The sequence below is a fragment of the Octopus bimaculoides genome, chromosome 3 (assembly GCF_046866305.1).
Source record: "Octopus bimaculoides isolate indiv1 chromosome 3, ASM4686630v1, whole genome shotgun sequence".
In the NCBI taxonomy this organism is placed as follows: domain Eukaryota; kingdom Metazoa; phylum Mollusca; class Cephalopoda; order Octopoda; family Octopodidae; genus Octopus; species Octopus bimaculoides.
In genome coordinates, this window is record NC_142930.1 from 166068281 (window position 1) to 166085863 (window position 17583).

The window sequence follows — 17583 nt, forward strand, 5'->3', positions numbered from 1 at the left end:
TCACCCTCATCCTCATCCTCATCATCCTCCTTATTTAACATCTGTTTTCCATGCTGGCATGGGTTTGACTGAGTGCTGGCAAACCAGAAGGCTGCACCAGGCTCCAATCTGATCTGGCAAAGTTTCTACAGCTAGATGCTCTTCCTAACACCAACCAGTGTAGTGGGTGCTTTTTATGTGCCACCGGCATGAGGGCCAGTCAGGTGGCACTGGCAACGACCACACTCGAATGGTGCTTTCTGGTGAAAATTAATCCAAGTGACTAGTCTTCAACAATTCAGCAGTATCAAAGATAGGTGTAAACATTGCTGTGGTGTTGACAAATTCACTTCCCAATCCCAGTTCAGATTTTTTTGTCTTTGCAAGGTACTTAGTGTCCCTGTTGGAGCTGGTGCCATGTAAAAAAAGCACCCAGTACATTCTGTAGAGTGGTTGGGGTTAGGAGGGGCATCCAGGGGTAGAAACCAGGCCAAAAACAACTATGGAATCTGGTGCAGTTCCTGTTAAACTGTCCAACCCATGCCAGCCTGGAAAATGGATGTTAAACGATGATGATGGTGAATCTTGTTTCAGGTTCAGTCCCACTGCACTCCATCTTGGGCAAGGGTCTTCTGTTATAGCTACAATGCAAGCATGGTAATGATGATGATGATGATGATGATAATGGTGATTGTGTGTTTCTGTGAGGTTCTATGAAATAGAAGCAGTGATGTTGTCATTTTCCTTCCCAACAAACTGTTTGCTGGTTTTGCACCTTTGAAGACATGAAATATGAGATCCCTTACTTGTGAAACGCAGTTAGCAACAGGAAGAGCATCCAACCATAAAATACTCATCTAACCCTTACTAGCATTGCAAAAGCAAATGAGAAGGGGGCCAAGTATTTGACGAGAGTTCCTGTGCCCAGTTGCTTCTGCTGACCTTGTTCCTCAAGAGCCATCCTCACCCCTCAGTATCATTATTTTTCTTCTCTTTCCAGCTTCACCCTCGTCACTTCTATCCTCCTTTCTATAGCGTGAATAACCTCTACAAGAAACTTGTTCTGTTCTGGGCTTTTCTCCCATACTTTAACCCATCTTCTCCATAGCATAAAAACCACCTTCCTTTTTACTGTAACCCTACTCAGTCAAAGAGGATCTTAGTCCTTCAGGCTGCTTGGTAATGTCACTAGTGATGGCATAAAAAAAAAAAGCACCTGGTACATTTAGTAGATTATCAACATCCTTTAACATCCATTTTCCATGCTGGCATGGGTTGGACAGTTTGGAGGGAGCTGGCAAGGCTGGAGAGCTATACCAGGTTCCATTGTTTGTTTTGGCATGGTTCCTTCAGCTGGCTGCCCTTCCTAGTGCCGACCACTTTACAGTGTGGACTGGGTGCTTTTACATGGTACTAACACAGGCATTACGAAGGACATCCAGCCATAAAAACCCTGCCAAAGCAGACATTGACGCACAATGCAGTCTTCAGACCCCGTCAGATCCTGTCAAACCTTTTAATTCATACCAACATGGAACATTAAATGTTAAATTATGACAATTATGAGTATCCTACCTGAATTAACTTCAATATGTTAATTACATTGTGAGATGTAAAGTCTGACCATTTGTGTCTTACAGTCTTGGAATCTTTGGAATCTTAAAAAAAATAAAACTTTATGATTGTGAGATAATTACGAAATTTTTCACCAACATTTCTTAATGTTATACTGTGTGGTTCCACATAAAAGTGCCCATGTGGTGCCATGTAAAAGTACCCAGCACACACTCTATAAAGTGGTTGGCATAAGGAAGGAGGCATCCAGCCATAGAAAGCATGCCAAATCAGACTAGAGTCTGGTGCAGCTTACCAGCCTTGGTTAGCCCATGGACAACAGACATTAAATGATGATGAGATAAGGGTAGTAAAGTGTAGTTTTTGGAAATACTGATATAAAATGTTATTTTACTCATTAGTCTTGTGTCACTAATGGCTTTTAGGATTTCTTGGTTTTATGGCATTTCTTTTAAATCTAAGAATTCAGATACAAATATTAAAATGCCAAAATAATGTGCATTATTCAGTGGTAACAAACTTAATGTAGTTAATTAACATTTAATTAATTGAAACAACACTCATAATGAAAATACTCATTAGCATTAATGACAGTTGTTAACATAGACAATGTGTGTGTGTGTGTGTGTATAGCCTGCCTTCCTTCCTATCCTTTGATTGGATGGTTGTTGGAGCATTCATTGATGACATCACCAGCAGATTTCACCACTCCTAATGGATTTCTGTGAGTCAGCAAAATTGAGGCCTGTCTACTCTTTGATGTTGACCCGTGGTAATGACTGACCTGATATGGATTCTAGTCTGATTATCACACCATGAATGTATCATAGACACATTAGCTCAGCAGTGCCCATTTCTCTCCAGGCTGTTAACCACAACCATCCGCCTTGGCCCCCAAATACTCGGTCATTGACTAGGTCAGCAGGTTCCTCTTCCCTCGCCATTGGGAATTCGTTGGGAAGCCTTATCCAGAGACTTCACCCACAGAGCTCCCTTTACATCTCCCCCTATCAATGAGTATTGGAACAAATCAACGATTTTGTCTTTTTTTTTATTCCAACCCTTTATTTAAACATTTCACCATTTTTATCTTCCAGTATTCCAAGAATGTCTTTTGACTCTTCTGGTTCTTTTTACAGTTCTTTGCTGTTTTGGATGCTAATGCTGTCCTCAGTGTTATCCAAAGTCTTTTAGAAGCAGATGACTTCAACTGGTGCACCTTGCTGAGTTTTACTTCCACATTCCTCATCTGCTTCCAAACTGCTCCAAGACTTTTGAAAAGTAAGTTGAAGAGATTTTGATAAAACTGGGAATTTTTGAATTTTGAATTGTTGTACCTTTTTTTTTCAACTGGAGAACTTTCAAAGTAGAGTGTGTGTTGACTCTTTTAGTCTTTTACATGTTTCAGTCATTTCACTGTGGCCATGCTGGAACACCACCTTTAGCCAAAGAAATCAACCCGAGGACTTATTCTTTATTAGCCTAGTACTTATTCTATCGTTCTCTTTTGCTGAACCACTAGGTTTCAGGGACATAAACACATCAACATCTGTTGTCAAGCAATGGCGGGAGCACACACACACATAAATATATATATATATATATATATATATATATATACACACACACACATGACGGGCTTCTTTCAGTTTCTGTCTACCAAATCCACTCACAAGGCTTTGGTCAGCCTGAGGCTATAGTAGAAGACACTTGCCTAAGGTGTCACACAGTGGGACTGAACCCGGAGTCATGTGGTTGGGAAGCAAGCTTCTTACCACACAGCCACTCCTGCGCCTATATATATATATATATATATATATATATATATATATATATATATATGTGTGTGTGTATGTGTATGCACACATGCATATATACACACACACGATGGGCTTCTTTCAGTTTCTGTCTACCAAATCCACTCGCAAGGCTTTGGTCGGTCCGAGGCTATAGTAGAAGACACTTGCGCAAGATGCTATGCAGTGGGACTGAACCTAGAACCATGTGGTTAGGAAGCAATCTTCTTACCACACAGCCATGCCTGCACTAGAATGAATAACTGTGTTAAGTTTTGATTAGTGAATAGATCCAATGTTGTCATTGTATGGGAACTGGGTCAGTGGGTGGGGTGAACCAGTGATGTCCTTTCAGAACTAGACTGATAGAACTCAGTGAGTCCACAACTACTGGTGAAGTTAGGACATTGATAATCGATTGGTTTGTGCTGTACACCTGTCATTCTACCTGATGTAAATGGAAGTTGATGCTGGTTAGTGATGACAACTGCTTATATATAGATATATCATCATCGTCATCATCATAAATAAGACCTTTATTTCTTTAGGTTCTGTCAATGAAATGCTAAAACAAGGATTGGAAAATCTGGAGGTTGAGAGTTCCATATCTGCACTTCTCTTTGCCCGACAAGCTTGCTTTGAAGGGCCTCACGTCTTCCCTTCATACCCTGAATGGGTCGAGGTATGTTCCACATTATTATTATTATTATTATCTTTGCACAGCTTCTAGCGCTGGAGATGTACTACGGTGTCAGCTGTTCACTACCAGTGAACTAAGGTAACACCCCTTATTTTTCGAGCACCATCCGGAGTATTCGAGTGGTTCCAAGCAGTGCTGTTTTCTGCAAGTGCTCCACCCTTATTGCAGCCCCTATTTGTTCCATGTACTTCTCAAGATTTCTACTCACTGTTCTCAGGGCTCCGACAATTACTGGTACTACTACCACCTTTTTCATCAATCACAACTGTTTAACTTCCCAAGCTAACCTGTCATATCTCTCAACTTTGCCTTTTGTTCATCTGTTATTATTATTATTATTATTATTATTATTATGATTGTTGTTATTATTAAGGCATGTTAATTTCAAGAGCAGGTTGTTGCATTGAGCAGATCAACTGGAACTCTTGTCATCGTAACCGAAGGATTGCCAATTAACCCCTCCTCTCCAAACATATCGTACCCCCATCATGGATTGTTCTCTTACTCGGCAACCTCTTAATAATGTTTATGAAACATTAACAAACAAACAAAAATTTTGCCAGAAGAAATTAATCTAGAATGTTCCTGTTTTTCTTTGTTGCAGCTAACATTTGGTTCTTCAAATAAGTCGATTGCAAACAGCCAGAAAAGTTTCACCTTTCTTATCAAACTGTTGTCTGATTTGGTACCCGTTGAATCTGCAATTCATCTGAAGGTGAGTTCAGTTTAGGAATCAATGAAAATTGTATATGATAAATACTATACGGTATATATATATGTGTGTGTGTGTGTGTGTGGAGAGGATTTATGTCATCATCAGCAGCAGCAGTATCGATTAATGTCTGTTGTCCATGCTGGCATGGGTGGGTTGGTTCGACTGGGGTCTGGGAAGCCAGGAGGCCGCACCAGACTCCAGTCTGATCTGGCAGTGTTTTTATAGCTGGATGCCCTTCCTAATTCCAACCACTCTGGGAGTCTAGTGGGTGCTTTTTTACGTGCCACCAGCACAGGAGCCAGAGGGAACTGGCATCGACCACGATCAGATGGAGCTTTTTATGTGCTACTGGCACAGAAGCCAGTCAAGGTGGCGCTGGCATCAGCCATGTTCGGATGGTGCTTTTTACATGCCACCGGCACAGAAGGCAGTCAAGGTGGCGCTGGCATTGGCCACGATCAAATGGTGCTTTTTACGAGCCACCGGCACGGGGATCACAACTACAATTTCCATTTGATTTGATTTGATTTTGATGTACTTGACTCAATAGGTCTCCTCAAGCACGGCATGTCGCCCTATGATCCAAGGTACTTTTGAGTGGGCTGGTTATATAACACTGGTATAGGTTACAGCTGTGGACTCACTTTATTTGCCGGGTCTTCTCAGTCACAGCATACCTCAAGAGGTCTCGGTCTTTTTTTCATTGCTTCTGTGAGGATATATATATAATTGTAGTATTATTTCCCAACTTTTCCCCGTGGGCAGGCCCTCTCTCTCTCTCTTTCTCTTTCTCTCTCTCTCTCTTTCTCTCTCTCTCTCTCTCTCTCTCTCTCTCTCACCTTGACTGTCTCTCTCTTTCTCTCCTTCCTTGTCCTACTGAGGTTGCCAAGTATCCCTTCAATGGTCAGAAGATTACCTCTGTCCCAGCATGGAAAGCTGACGTTAAACGATGATCTGTTCCAACACTCATAAAAAGTTATTCTTTAATATATTTTTCTTACTCTTGTTGCTCAGGCACACCTCATGAAAGCTCCTTTTGTACCTGCACAATGTTCTGAAGTGTACTCTGAATATACAACTCTCGTTAAGACACGTCTTATTGATTTGAAGGTAATTATTTCAATATTTTTTTTTTATTCTTCCCTTCTTGTCCAATGTCAATTTCCTACAGAGTTTGTCTTGTCATCAACACTGTCAGCACAGTGTTTGGAGATTTCTCATCTCCACGTTTACTTCTAGTCTATCCCTTGATTATTCACCTCCTTCCCTCTCCCACCTTGCTTCCTATCACTTCTTCCTTTGCCCCCCCCCCCTCTCTAGACCACCTGAATCCCCCCCCTTCCTGCCTTTTACTCTCCTTCCTCTTCTCCCATTCAGAAGGGGCAGATAGAAAGTCAGAACAAAGGAAGAAATAAACAAATCATGAAGGAACACAAAGAAGCGCGACCGACCTGGTCAACATCATCATCATCATCATCAGCCAGTGTTTTAAATCCAGGTTTTGTCCCTGTTAACGGGGGTGGCCGGACCTACCTCAATGCCATAGTAACTGAGGTAGGCAGGTGCAGCCCACCCCAACCTTTGGGTTGGCTGGTGCCCATTCTCCTTTGCTATCATGAGGCTTTTTCTTTTGGTGCTGGATTTTCTCCGGGGAGCATGCCCTTGCTTAACCCCAACCTCAGCTTCTAGACATGAGTGGTCTCCGAGACCAAGGCCTCTACCATGATTTTTTAAATTAGTGTGCTGGTAAAAGCAAAGCAGAAAAAGAATGAAAAAGGTTCAGATGGTCATGGGTCGTGTGATAAAGGGAGGAGAGAGAAAGGGTCGTGGAGGGCAGAGGGACAGAAAAAAGTATTACAGAGGGAAAGGGAGAGAGGAAAGCAAAAGTGAGGCAAAGAAAGAGACAGAAACAGACATCACACAAAAAATATTCCAAGAATATTCTAGAAATGGGTAAAAAGAAAATGAGTGCATAGCGTTGCATAAATGATATTTTATATATGTATATATGTGTGTGTGTTCAGAAGGGCATCCAGCTGTGAAAACCTTGCCAAAACTGACCTTGCTTGTGCAGGTGCCACATAAAAAGCACTCAGTCCATTCTGCTGGGTGGTTGGTGTTAGGAAGGGCACCCAGCCATTAAAAACCTGCCAAAACAGACACAGAAGTCTGGTGCAGGCTCCTGCCTGGCCGGCTCTTGTCAAACTGTCCGACCCATGCCAGCATGGGAGGAGGACGTTAAACGATTATGATGCTGATGTATGTATATAAGAGTGAGAGATGATAATAAAGAAGCAAAAATTTGAAGATGTGGGGAGGAGGTGAATGAATAATAATAATTATAATTATAATAATGATAATAATGGACAGAAGAGAGAGAGAGGGGGGGGAATGGAAAAAAGAAAAATAAAGGAAGTGGATGGATGAAAAATGTAAGAGACCTGAATGAGGCTAACATCCAATGTGTAAAGTGGATTTCCCCAGGAAACTGACTTTTGGTGTTTGGTCGAAAATTTACAATAACAAAGTTGCCAAATGGAAAGTTTATGTCTGTTGTTCTTTATGTAAGGCTGGTGGTGAGGCTAACTGGTAACATGCAAACTGTTACATAGTTGGGTGCTAAACCTGATAGACATTGTCATCATCATTTAACATCCATTTTCCATGCTAGCATGGGTTAGATGGTTTGACAGGAGCTGGTAAGGTCAGGGGCTGCACTAGGCTCCATTGTCTGTTTTTTTTTTATGGCAGGAGGCCCTTCCTCATGCCAACCACTTTACAGAGTGTGCTGAGTGCTTTTTACATGACACTAACACCAGTGCTTTTTTCGTGGCACCAACATCAATGCTTTTTATATGGCGCCATGTGGGCGACACTAGCATCAGCCATGACTACATTTTCACTTGGTTTGACAGGTCTTCTCAAGCATGGTATATAGAGAAAAGTCAAGGGTTTTTTTTTATGTGCCACCGGCACAGGTGCCAAGTAGGCAGCACTGGCATCGGTCACTATTATGTTTTCTCTTGGCTTGATGGATCTTAAAATCATCATCATCATCATCCTGTCAAACTATCCAACCCATGCCAGCACGTTAAATGGTTTCTTGACATGGATGCCCTTCCTAAAGCCAACCACTTTACAGAGCATACTGGGTGCTCTTTGCATGACACCAGCATCCGCGGGGTTGCCAAATAACTTGCAAAACAAAGGACCTCTTAGTTGAGAGGGGGAGTGGAACGAAGAGATGTAGCTGTATGTCATGTAAGAGCTTGGAGTATGAGAAAGGGACCAAGATGGTTACCTTTCTGTAGAGGAGATCCTTGGCAAGTCCAGTAGGACGAGGGACGGGGATGGTGGAAGAAAATTAGAAAGATAGAGGAACAGTCGGAGGAGAGAGAGAGAGAAATAGGTGTTGGAGATGTATTGGAGGTCTACCCACAGTGGTAAGGGGTAAGTAGTACAGAAGGGATAGGAGGGTATGTTCTATATATAGATACATACCCGTGGCATGTAAAAAGTACCATTCGAATGTGGCCGATGCCAGTATCCTCTGACTAGCCCCTGTGTCGGTGGCACGTAGAAAGCACCCACTGCACTCTTGGACTGGTTGGCATTAGGAAGGGTATCCAGCTGTAGAAACATTACCAGATCAGATTGGAGTTTGGTACAGCCTCCTGGCTCTCCACACCACAGTCAAACCGTCCAACCCATGCCAGCATGGAAAGTGGACGTTAAACGATGTTGATGATGATACTGCGTATTAAAAGTGAAATACATTGTATTAATTTTTACCTAAATGGTTTTTTTACATACTAGTTACTTGATAAAATCCTCTACAGATTTTATCCTTGATTATCATCATCGTTCGTTTAACATCCGTTTTCCATGCTGGCATGGGTTGGACGGTTTGACTGAGGACTGACAAGCCAGAAGGCTGCACCAGGCTCCAATCTGATCTGGCAAGGCTTCTACAGCTGGATGCCCTTCCTAATGCCAACCACTCCGAGAGTGTAGCAGGTACTTCTTACATGTCACCAGCACGGGAGCCAGTCAGGGGCGCTGACATCGACCATATTTGCATGGTGCTTTTTACATGTCACCAGCACGGGAGCCAATTAGGGGGCACTGGGATTGGCTACATTCACATGATGCCACTGGCACAGGAGCCTGTCAGGGGCACACACACATATAATTGTTTAATGTCCATGAATAGAAGTGTAGGAGTGTAAGAGAGAGGGAAGAAGAGGAGCTAACAGAAAATGAGAGTGGGGGAAAGATAGCTGTGTAGTGAGGAGGGAGGGAGAGAAGAAAATAGTGAAAGATGAGAGGGCGACTGATTATGTGGGGTGGGAGCTAAAGAGGCTGGGTAGTCAGAGAGAGATAGAGAAGAGTGGAACATTGATGGCACAGAGAGGGAGGGAGGGATGTTTAATGGGAATAAGAGGAAAATTGTTGTTTGCTCTTTGTTTTTTGTTTGTTTTTTAGTTATGTTTCCCTGAGAAGAGAAAGACAGTGCTCTTTCTCTGCTTATGTGGGAATCATCATTAAATGTTAAAAGAATTATAATTGGACTAATCCTGTATCCTCGTTAACCGGGTTAATTAATAGATGGATGTCAGTTATAATGGTGTTCCAACATTATAAGGAAGTAGAGATAAAAAATGGAGAGAGACTACAGAGGTTGTGGAGGTGTAGTTGGAGGAGAAGGGAAGCGAAGAAGAGAATAAAATAGAAAAAGAAAGAGAGAAGATTTATGGAGGAAAAAGAATGGATTGAAGAAGATCCTAGGAAAGTTTGGCTGCCCAGACAAATTCCTTAGTTTGGTGCAACAGTTCCGCAGTAGCATGCTTGCTCAAGGACTGGGCAGTGGTGATTCTTCCAATGCATTCTCAGTCACTGATGGAGTCAAGCAAGGTTCTGTACTTGCCCCTTCTGCATAATGTTCTCAGCCATGCTGTTGGATGCTTTCTGTAATGACAATGAACCAGATCAGATTGAGGACTCCTGGCAGACTCTTCGACCTGCGGAGTCTACAGGTGAAGACCAAGGTGAAAGAGGACTTGGTGCATGACTTTCTGATTGCAAACAGCTGTGCACTAAGTACAGAGGCCCAGGTGCAGCAGAGCATGAAATATTTTTCCACTGCTTGCAAGAATTTTGGCCTCACAATCGATGCTAGTGCCGCCTGACTGGCTTCCATGCCAATGGCATGTAAAAAGCACCATTCGAACACGGTCATTGCCAGTGCCGCCTGATTGGCTCCTATGTCATCTGGCATGTAAAAAGCACCATTCAAACATGGTCGATGCCAGTACCACCTAACTGGCTCCTGTGCCAGTGGCACGTAAAAAGCATCATTCAAATGTGGTCAATGCCAGTACCACCTTACTGGCTCCCATGCCGGTGGCATATAAAAAGCACCATTTAAGCATGGTCGTTGTTGGTGCTGCCTTACTGGCCCTCGTGCCAGCGGCACACAAAAAGCACCCACTACACTCTTGGAGTGGTTGGCGTTAGGAAGGGCATCCAGCTGTAGAAACCATGCCAAATCAAATTGGAGCCTGGTGCAGCCTCCCAGCTTGCCAGTCCTCAATCAAACCGTCCAACCCATGCCAGCCTGGAAAGCAGACGTTAAATGATGATATATATATATATATATATATGTATATATATACATATATACGACCTTAAAGGTATGTCCTGACACATATCCACCACTGTCTCCCTTACTCTCTCTCTATCTCTCCTCCCTTCTCCAGCTGGGATCTCCTTGTGTCTCTTCTACAGCAAATCCCCTATTTCTCTCTCTCTATTGAACGTTTTAACCTCTCATCGACTGGCACAAAACCACCTCCCTCAATACCCCCCCCCCCCAGGCGAGGGTACTTTGTCCTGTCTTGCAAGTTATCTAGTGACCCCACTGGTGCTGTGCCATGTAAAATGGCACCAGTGCAAAGTGGTTGGTATTAGGAAAGACACCTGGCCATAGAAACTATGCCTAGACAGACAGAAGAGCCTGGCACACCCCTGGGGCTTGTCAGTTCTCGTCAGACTATCCAACTTATGATGGAAAATGGATGTTAAATGATGATGATGATGATGTACTTATGTATACTCACAATGAGAAAGTATTTGTGTGTAACGAGAGGGATAAAGAGCGAGAGAGAGAGAGAGAAGAAAGAAAGAATATATTTATACCTACCAATGAGAAAATGCCAAGTAAGACTTAGTGTGTATAAACGCTGGAGAAAGTGAGAAAGACATCAAGATTAATACATGCAGAGAGAGAGAGAGAGACAGACAGACAGACTTTAGATGTGGAATGCATGTATACAACTCTCAGTGTGTCTGTGTGTCTGTGTGCATGTGTATGTATAAAGCCCAGAGCTGTTAACCTGAAAATTAAAGTAAGCTAAAAATAAAAATGGGCTTTTCGTAATGCTAGTAAACACGTGTGTGTGTGTATGTGTATTGTCTGTCTATATATTATGTCTGGGTCTGTGTGTGTGTGTTATTTGTGTATGTATATTGTGTATGTGTTGTAATAGGTCTGTGTGTATGTGTATTGTTTGTGTGTGTGTGCATTGTGGTGCAATTTGTATTAGTATTTATTTGTTTGTATGTGTCTGTTGTATATGAGACTCTGCCTACAAGACTAAGACCCGAGGAGAGATAATTTGGTGACTCAGAAGAATGGTCAATGTAGAATAGGGATAGAAGAGACGTTATTAAGAATGTGGAGGGGATGGCAAGTGAAATTGTTTGGGGTTTGTAAGAAAGATAAGTGATATCAAAGAAAAGCTGGTGAAGTATGCAGTTAGAGAAAAGAGGAGTGGTAGCAGTTGTTCAAATACACATGCGTGTGTGTATGTTCAAATTTTGTGCTCAAAGCATCATAGGAACGTAAACATTATCAATACCACACACTTAATCATCATTGTTTAACATCTGCTTTCCATGCTGGCATGGGTTGGAAGGTTTGACTGAGGGCTGGCAAGCCAGAAGGCTGTACCAGGCTCCAATCTGATTCAGCAAACCACTTCCTAACACCAACCACTCCACGAGTGTAGCGGGTGCTTTTTTAAGTGCCACCGGCACGGGGGCTAGTTAGGTGCCACTGGCATCAGCCACGCTTGAATGATGCTTTTTACGTACCACTGGCACAGGAGCCAGTCAGGGGCACTGGCGACGACCACACTCAAATGGTGCTTTTTTTCATGCCACCAGCATAGGAGCCAGTCAGGTGGCACTGGTAACGTTCACGCTCGAATGGTGTTTTTTACATACCACCAGCATGGGTACCAATCATGCAGTACTGTCATCAACCATGACAATGACTTCACTTGACTCAAAGGGTCTTCACAAGCGCAGTTTATTGCCCAGTGGTTGAAGGGTATCCTTAAATGGGCTGGTTATGCTGCAATGGCATAGGCCACGGTTATGGTCTTCTCGGCTCAGTCTTCTCAAGCACAGCATATCTCCAAAGGTCTCGGTCACTTGTCATCGCCTCCACGAGGCCCAACATTAGAAGGTTGTGCTTCACCATCTCATGCCAGGTCTTCTTAATGTTACTAAGGTGCATTACTTCATCTGAAGGAGGTCCCTTTAAAGATGTATTGTGTTAAAAAAAAAGGCACTGCATGTTTCAGAGCTTCGTGAAACAAGATTGTCCTCAAAGTGAATGAGAGTGAAGTTATTTCTGCTCGTTTGGATGATTTCGTTTCTCTTAGCTTCCAGATACGCAGAGTTTTTTAGAACAATACGTCTTTAAAGAGACGACTTTTGGACAAAATGTCACAGCTTCGTAACCTTTAACAAACAAGTTTATGATATTTTGTTTTATCTTTTACTTGCTTCAGTCATTCGACTGTGGCCATGCTGGAGCACTTCTTTGAAGAATAACTTGACCCCAGTGATTTTTTTTTTTTTTTTTTTTTTTTAAGCTTGGTACTTACTCTCACTTTTGCTAAACTGTTAAGTTATGGGGACTTTAGACATCAACACTGCTTGCCAAGTAGCTGTGGGACGCACACACATACCTGCATACAACAGGCTCTTCCACTTTCTGTCTAGCAGATCCATTCACAAGACTTTGGTCAGCCTGAGGCTATAGTAGAATGTGCTACACAGTGGAATTGAATCCATAACAATGTGATTGGGAAGCAGGTTTCTTGCCACACAGCCACACTTGTACCTATGATAACACTGGGGCAACAAATTTCAATTTGTTGTCTATGGAATTAGATTTGACAGTTTTATGTAATTCATCATCATCATCATTTAACGTCTGTTTTCCATGCTACCATGGGTTGGACGATTTGACTGAGGACTGGTGAACCAGATGGCTACACCAAACTCCAATCTGATCTGGCAGAGTTTCTACAGCTGGATGCCCTTCCTAAGGCCAACCACTCCGAGAGTGTAGTGGGTGCTTTTACGTGCCACCAGCATGAGGGCCAGTCAGATGGTATTGGCAACGGCTACACTCAAGTGATATATGTATGTATATGTATATGTCTTCCACTATAGCCTCGTGCCGACCAAAGATGGAAACTGACAGAATCCCGTTGTGTATATATATGTGCTTATGTGTTTGTCCCCCCAACATCGCTTGACAACCGATTCTGGTGTGTTTACATCCCTGTAACTTAGCAGTTCGGCAAAAGTGACCGACAGAATAAGTACTAGGCTTACAAAGAATAAGTACTGGGGGTGGTTTGTTCGACTAAAGGCGGTGCTCCAGCATGGCCAGAGTCAATGACTGAAACAAGTAAAAGAATAAAAGAATGTATATACCGTTGTTTTGAGTTATACTTTTCATGTTTACATCACCAAACCTACACACACACACACACACACACACACACACCTGACCAACACAATTTGATCAGCAACCTGTGTCCATTTTTACAATATTTGTATAATCCTCGTGTCTGTTAGAGTGAGAGTAAATAAATACATACATACATATAAAGCATCATAAGTCTAAAGCTTTAACAAATTTTGATGTTTTGGCATCTGATGCAACTGGAAATACGATAGTTTGACCAAAAGAACCGGCTGTTACATGTAAAAATAAATATTGGAAAAAAAAAAACTCATTTGGATAGACAACAGTTTAGCATAACAGCAACGATATAGTGTGTGTGTGTGTGTGGCTGTGTAACAATCAGAGAGAGAGAGGAAAAAAATAAAGAGGATGACTAAGTTTATTCCAGCAGCCAAAGATGTATTTGCCCCAGTTTTCTGTATTTTTATGTAGACTGAGAATAGGACTGTGTGTATGGGGGGGGGGGGGAGTATATCTGTATGAATGGCTTGATTGTTCTTCATATGTATACATATGTATGTGCATGTGTGTAAACATTCAATGCCTGTTTTACAACCGTGACTGTCAGTGTTTTATGCGTGTGCATAGATGCACATACATAGGGCAGCAAGCTGACAGAATTGTTAGTGCGTCAAACAAATGCTAAGTGACAAATCTTTTCTCCAGGCCTCAACCTAAGTTCCAATCCTGCCATGATCAACTTTTCCTTTCTTTCTTTTTGGGTTTATAAAATAAAGTACCTGACAAGTACTGATTAACCCCCATTCCCCTGTGTAATCGTAGATGTACATATAGATACACACGCGCACGTTTATGTGTTTGTCTTGTAAGATTCTTGATGTGAAATTCAGTATTGAAACAGATATTTCTATATTTGGTGACGGTCATTTTGCCAATAAACACATGCACTGCTTGACTTTCACTTCTGCTTTATTATTATTGTTATTGGTTATTTTGTTAAAGATCTTTACTTCTGTAAATTCTTCAATGACTATTTGTTTCTCTTCACTTTGTCTCCCTCTCTTTCTGCTTACTCCATCTTGTCTGTATGTGGTACACATCACTGTTCATGTTTGAGTCTCTGCCTGTGTGTGCGTCTATGTGTTTGGCATGTGCATATGTGTCATACGTCTGCATATATATATATATATATGTATATTTGTGTCTCCATTTTCTTTTTCTGTTCCCTTATTCTGTCTCCAGCCATTTTGGGATAGGGATGTTTCTATTTCAGTCATGCTTTCTGTTACAGGTTTGGACTATTCTCTATTTTGTGTGGATAGGATTTAACCCCTGTGTTATCTAGCAAACCCCTGTGTTCTAGTTTAGCATGTCAGTATAGCTTTGATTAGCTTTTCTCTTATGTTCTCACCTCTCCTATGCTATGGGCTCTCTCTCCAATATATGTTGTGTTTCTGTATCGTCCCTCTCTACATCTTAATCGATAGACTGCATTCCTAGTTTTTCAGGGTATGTTCTATTGATCAGGAATTCTATGGGAGTTCCTAGCCTTTCTACTACTTCAATTCTGTTTCAATCCCACTACACAAAACTTTGGACAAGTATCTTCAGTCCAAACTTAAGTTCAAGTCTTTGAAATTGGTTGTTGGGTGCCATTTGGAAGCCCATTTCATGGAGACACACACTTACAACAGGCTTCTTTCAGTTTCCATCTGCCAAATCCACTCACCTGTATTTAATCATCACGGGGCTACAGAAGAAGATGCTTGCCCAAGGTTCCAAGCAGTGGGACTGAACCCAAAACCTGATGGTTGAGAAGCAAACTTCTTAACCAAACAACGAGATATATTCTCTTTAATGTTCCAGTCATTTGACTGCGGCCATCCTGGAGCACCGCCCTTTAGTCGAACAAATCGACCCCAGGATTTATTTATAAGCCTAGTACTCATTCTATCAGTCACTTTTGCCAAACTGCTAAGTTACAGGGACATAAACACTCCAACATCGGTTGTCAAGCGATGGTGGTGGAGACAAACAAAGACACACATAAATGCATATACACACGCACACACAACGGGTTTCTTTCAGTTTCCATTTTCCAAATCCACTCACAAGACTTTGGTCGGTCCGAGGCTATAGTAGAAGACACTTGCCCAAGGTGCCACACACTGGGACTGAACCTGGAACCATGTGGTTGGGAAGCAAGCTTCTTACCACACAGCCACATCTGCACACACACACACACACACACACACACACACACAACAGGCTTCTTTCAGTTTCCCTTTCCCGAATCCACTCACAAAGCTTTGGTTGGCCTGAGGCTATAGATGAAGACATTTGCCCAAGGTGTCACACAATAGGACCTTGGGCAAGTACCCATGTGGTTGAGAAGCAAACTTCTTACCATACAGCCATGCCTGCACTTGTCAACGATTCCTTGAAGTTATTTAATAGTCCAGGGTGATGACAGTCACCTTATATGGTCTGTCCCAAGGTCCAGTTGCTGTTCATTTTTGTTGGGTTTTTTTTTACCTAATGATAAAGATGTCTTCACTATTGTAGAATTTTCTAAACACCAAAGTTAACGAAATATGTCTCCCATTGTCTGTTAAATATAATTTATAGATTTATTTCTTTCTCATTTAGCAATCCATTTTCAAGTCATCAAGCAGCTGTGACTACCACAGCACAGCAGAAAATCAGGTCAGTAGCTATTATTATTATTTCTTATTATTATTATCAGTCAAGATGAAGAGCGTGGTTCGATTGTAATAAACATTTTATTGGTTGAACGATATTTCAACAGTAAATCTGTCTTTGTTGAGTTCAAAATAAGAAGTGATAAAAATTCAAAATTATAGAAATTTAAAGTATGAACGAGAGCAACCAGCATCCACACATTGATGGAATGACATCATCAGTCTTTGAATTTCAATTTTATAATGGGCAAAAAGGAAAAAGAATATTTAATCAAACAGTTTTGTATAAATTTGATGATATTCTCTTGTCATCTTATTCATTCCTCCTACTGTCTGCCATTGTGAATCTCAATTCGTGGACAATCACAATATTGAGAGTCTGTGAGAACACAGTCGGCTTGGAACAGGGTCAATACTGACACCAATTCAAATAATTACATCCCAGAATACATTTTACACCTTTAAAAGGATTAAAAATGTCTTCTTTTTTTTTGTTTATAATTGGAGGGAGCTGATTTGACTGCTACTTCTAGCATGTCATACAGCCATGTAGTGACTCTCATGCAGAAACACATCCAAATTTTAAATGTTTCATTCCAATGGTGTCTTTTTGGTTCCTTTTCCCTGTAGAATCTGACACTGTATTTCACTATTCTTTCCTGACACAGAACATTAAGTACCAATTACCATTTCTCATCAAGGCACAGAGCTTGAAATTTTGTGAGAAGGGACGAGCAGGGTACATCCACCCCAGTGCTTAACTGGTACTTTTTTTAAAATCAACCCCAGGAGGATGAAAGGCAAAGTTGACCTCAGCAGAATTGAAACACAAAATGTAAAAATCTCAAAGCATTACTGCTAAATATTTTCTCCAACTTACTAATCATTCTACCAGCTTTAAATACCATATCCTCCTCCCCCTCACACACACTTTTACCTTTCGTTTTGCAGTTAATCTTGTGACTTGTGGAAATATGTTCTTTGTCTTGTAGACTTCTGAAGATACAGAGAATGATGTAAGAGCTGCTGTGGACAGTTTTGCTACTCTGGACAAGATTCCTGCCAATATTCTACAGACAATGTAAGTAGCAACGCATCGATGTTATTGTCACCACCATCCATCATCACTATCATCAGCACCACTACAAAACATCACAATTACCTGCTCACCACCTTTGACTTATTAGTATAGTCAAATATTATTAATATCGCAAGCTGGCAGAATCGTTAGCGCCCCGGGCGACTGCTACGTTCTGAGTTCAAATTCCGCTGAGGTCGACTTTGCCTTTCATCCTTTCAAAGTTGATAAATTAAGTACCAGCGAA

At 41.7% G+C, this 17583-nt stretch overlaps 1 protein-coding gene across 1 annotated transcript in view; it reads left to right on the plus strand.

Annotated features, from left to right (window-relative positions):
• Positions 1 to 17583, plus strand: part of LOC106883959 (Fanconi anemia group A protein) — an 86412-nt gene that overhangs the window by 13643 nt on the left and 55186 nt on the right. Inside the window, exons 3-8 of the mRNA XM_089349982.1 lie at positions 2694 to 2835; positions 3899 to 4032; positions 4655 to 4765; positions 5780 to 5875; positions 16206 to 16262; positions 17251 to 17339. Coding sequence (XP_089206108.1) covers positions 2694 to 2835; positions 3899 to 4032; positions 4655 to 4765; positions 5780 to 5875; positions 16206 to 16262; positions 17251 to 17339 — 629 coding nt within the window. The remainder of the gene's footprint in view (positions 1 to 2693; positions 2836 to 3898; positions 4033 to 4654; positions 4766 to 5779; positions 5876 to 16205; positions 16263 to 17250; positions 17340 to 17583) is intronic.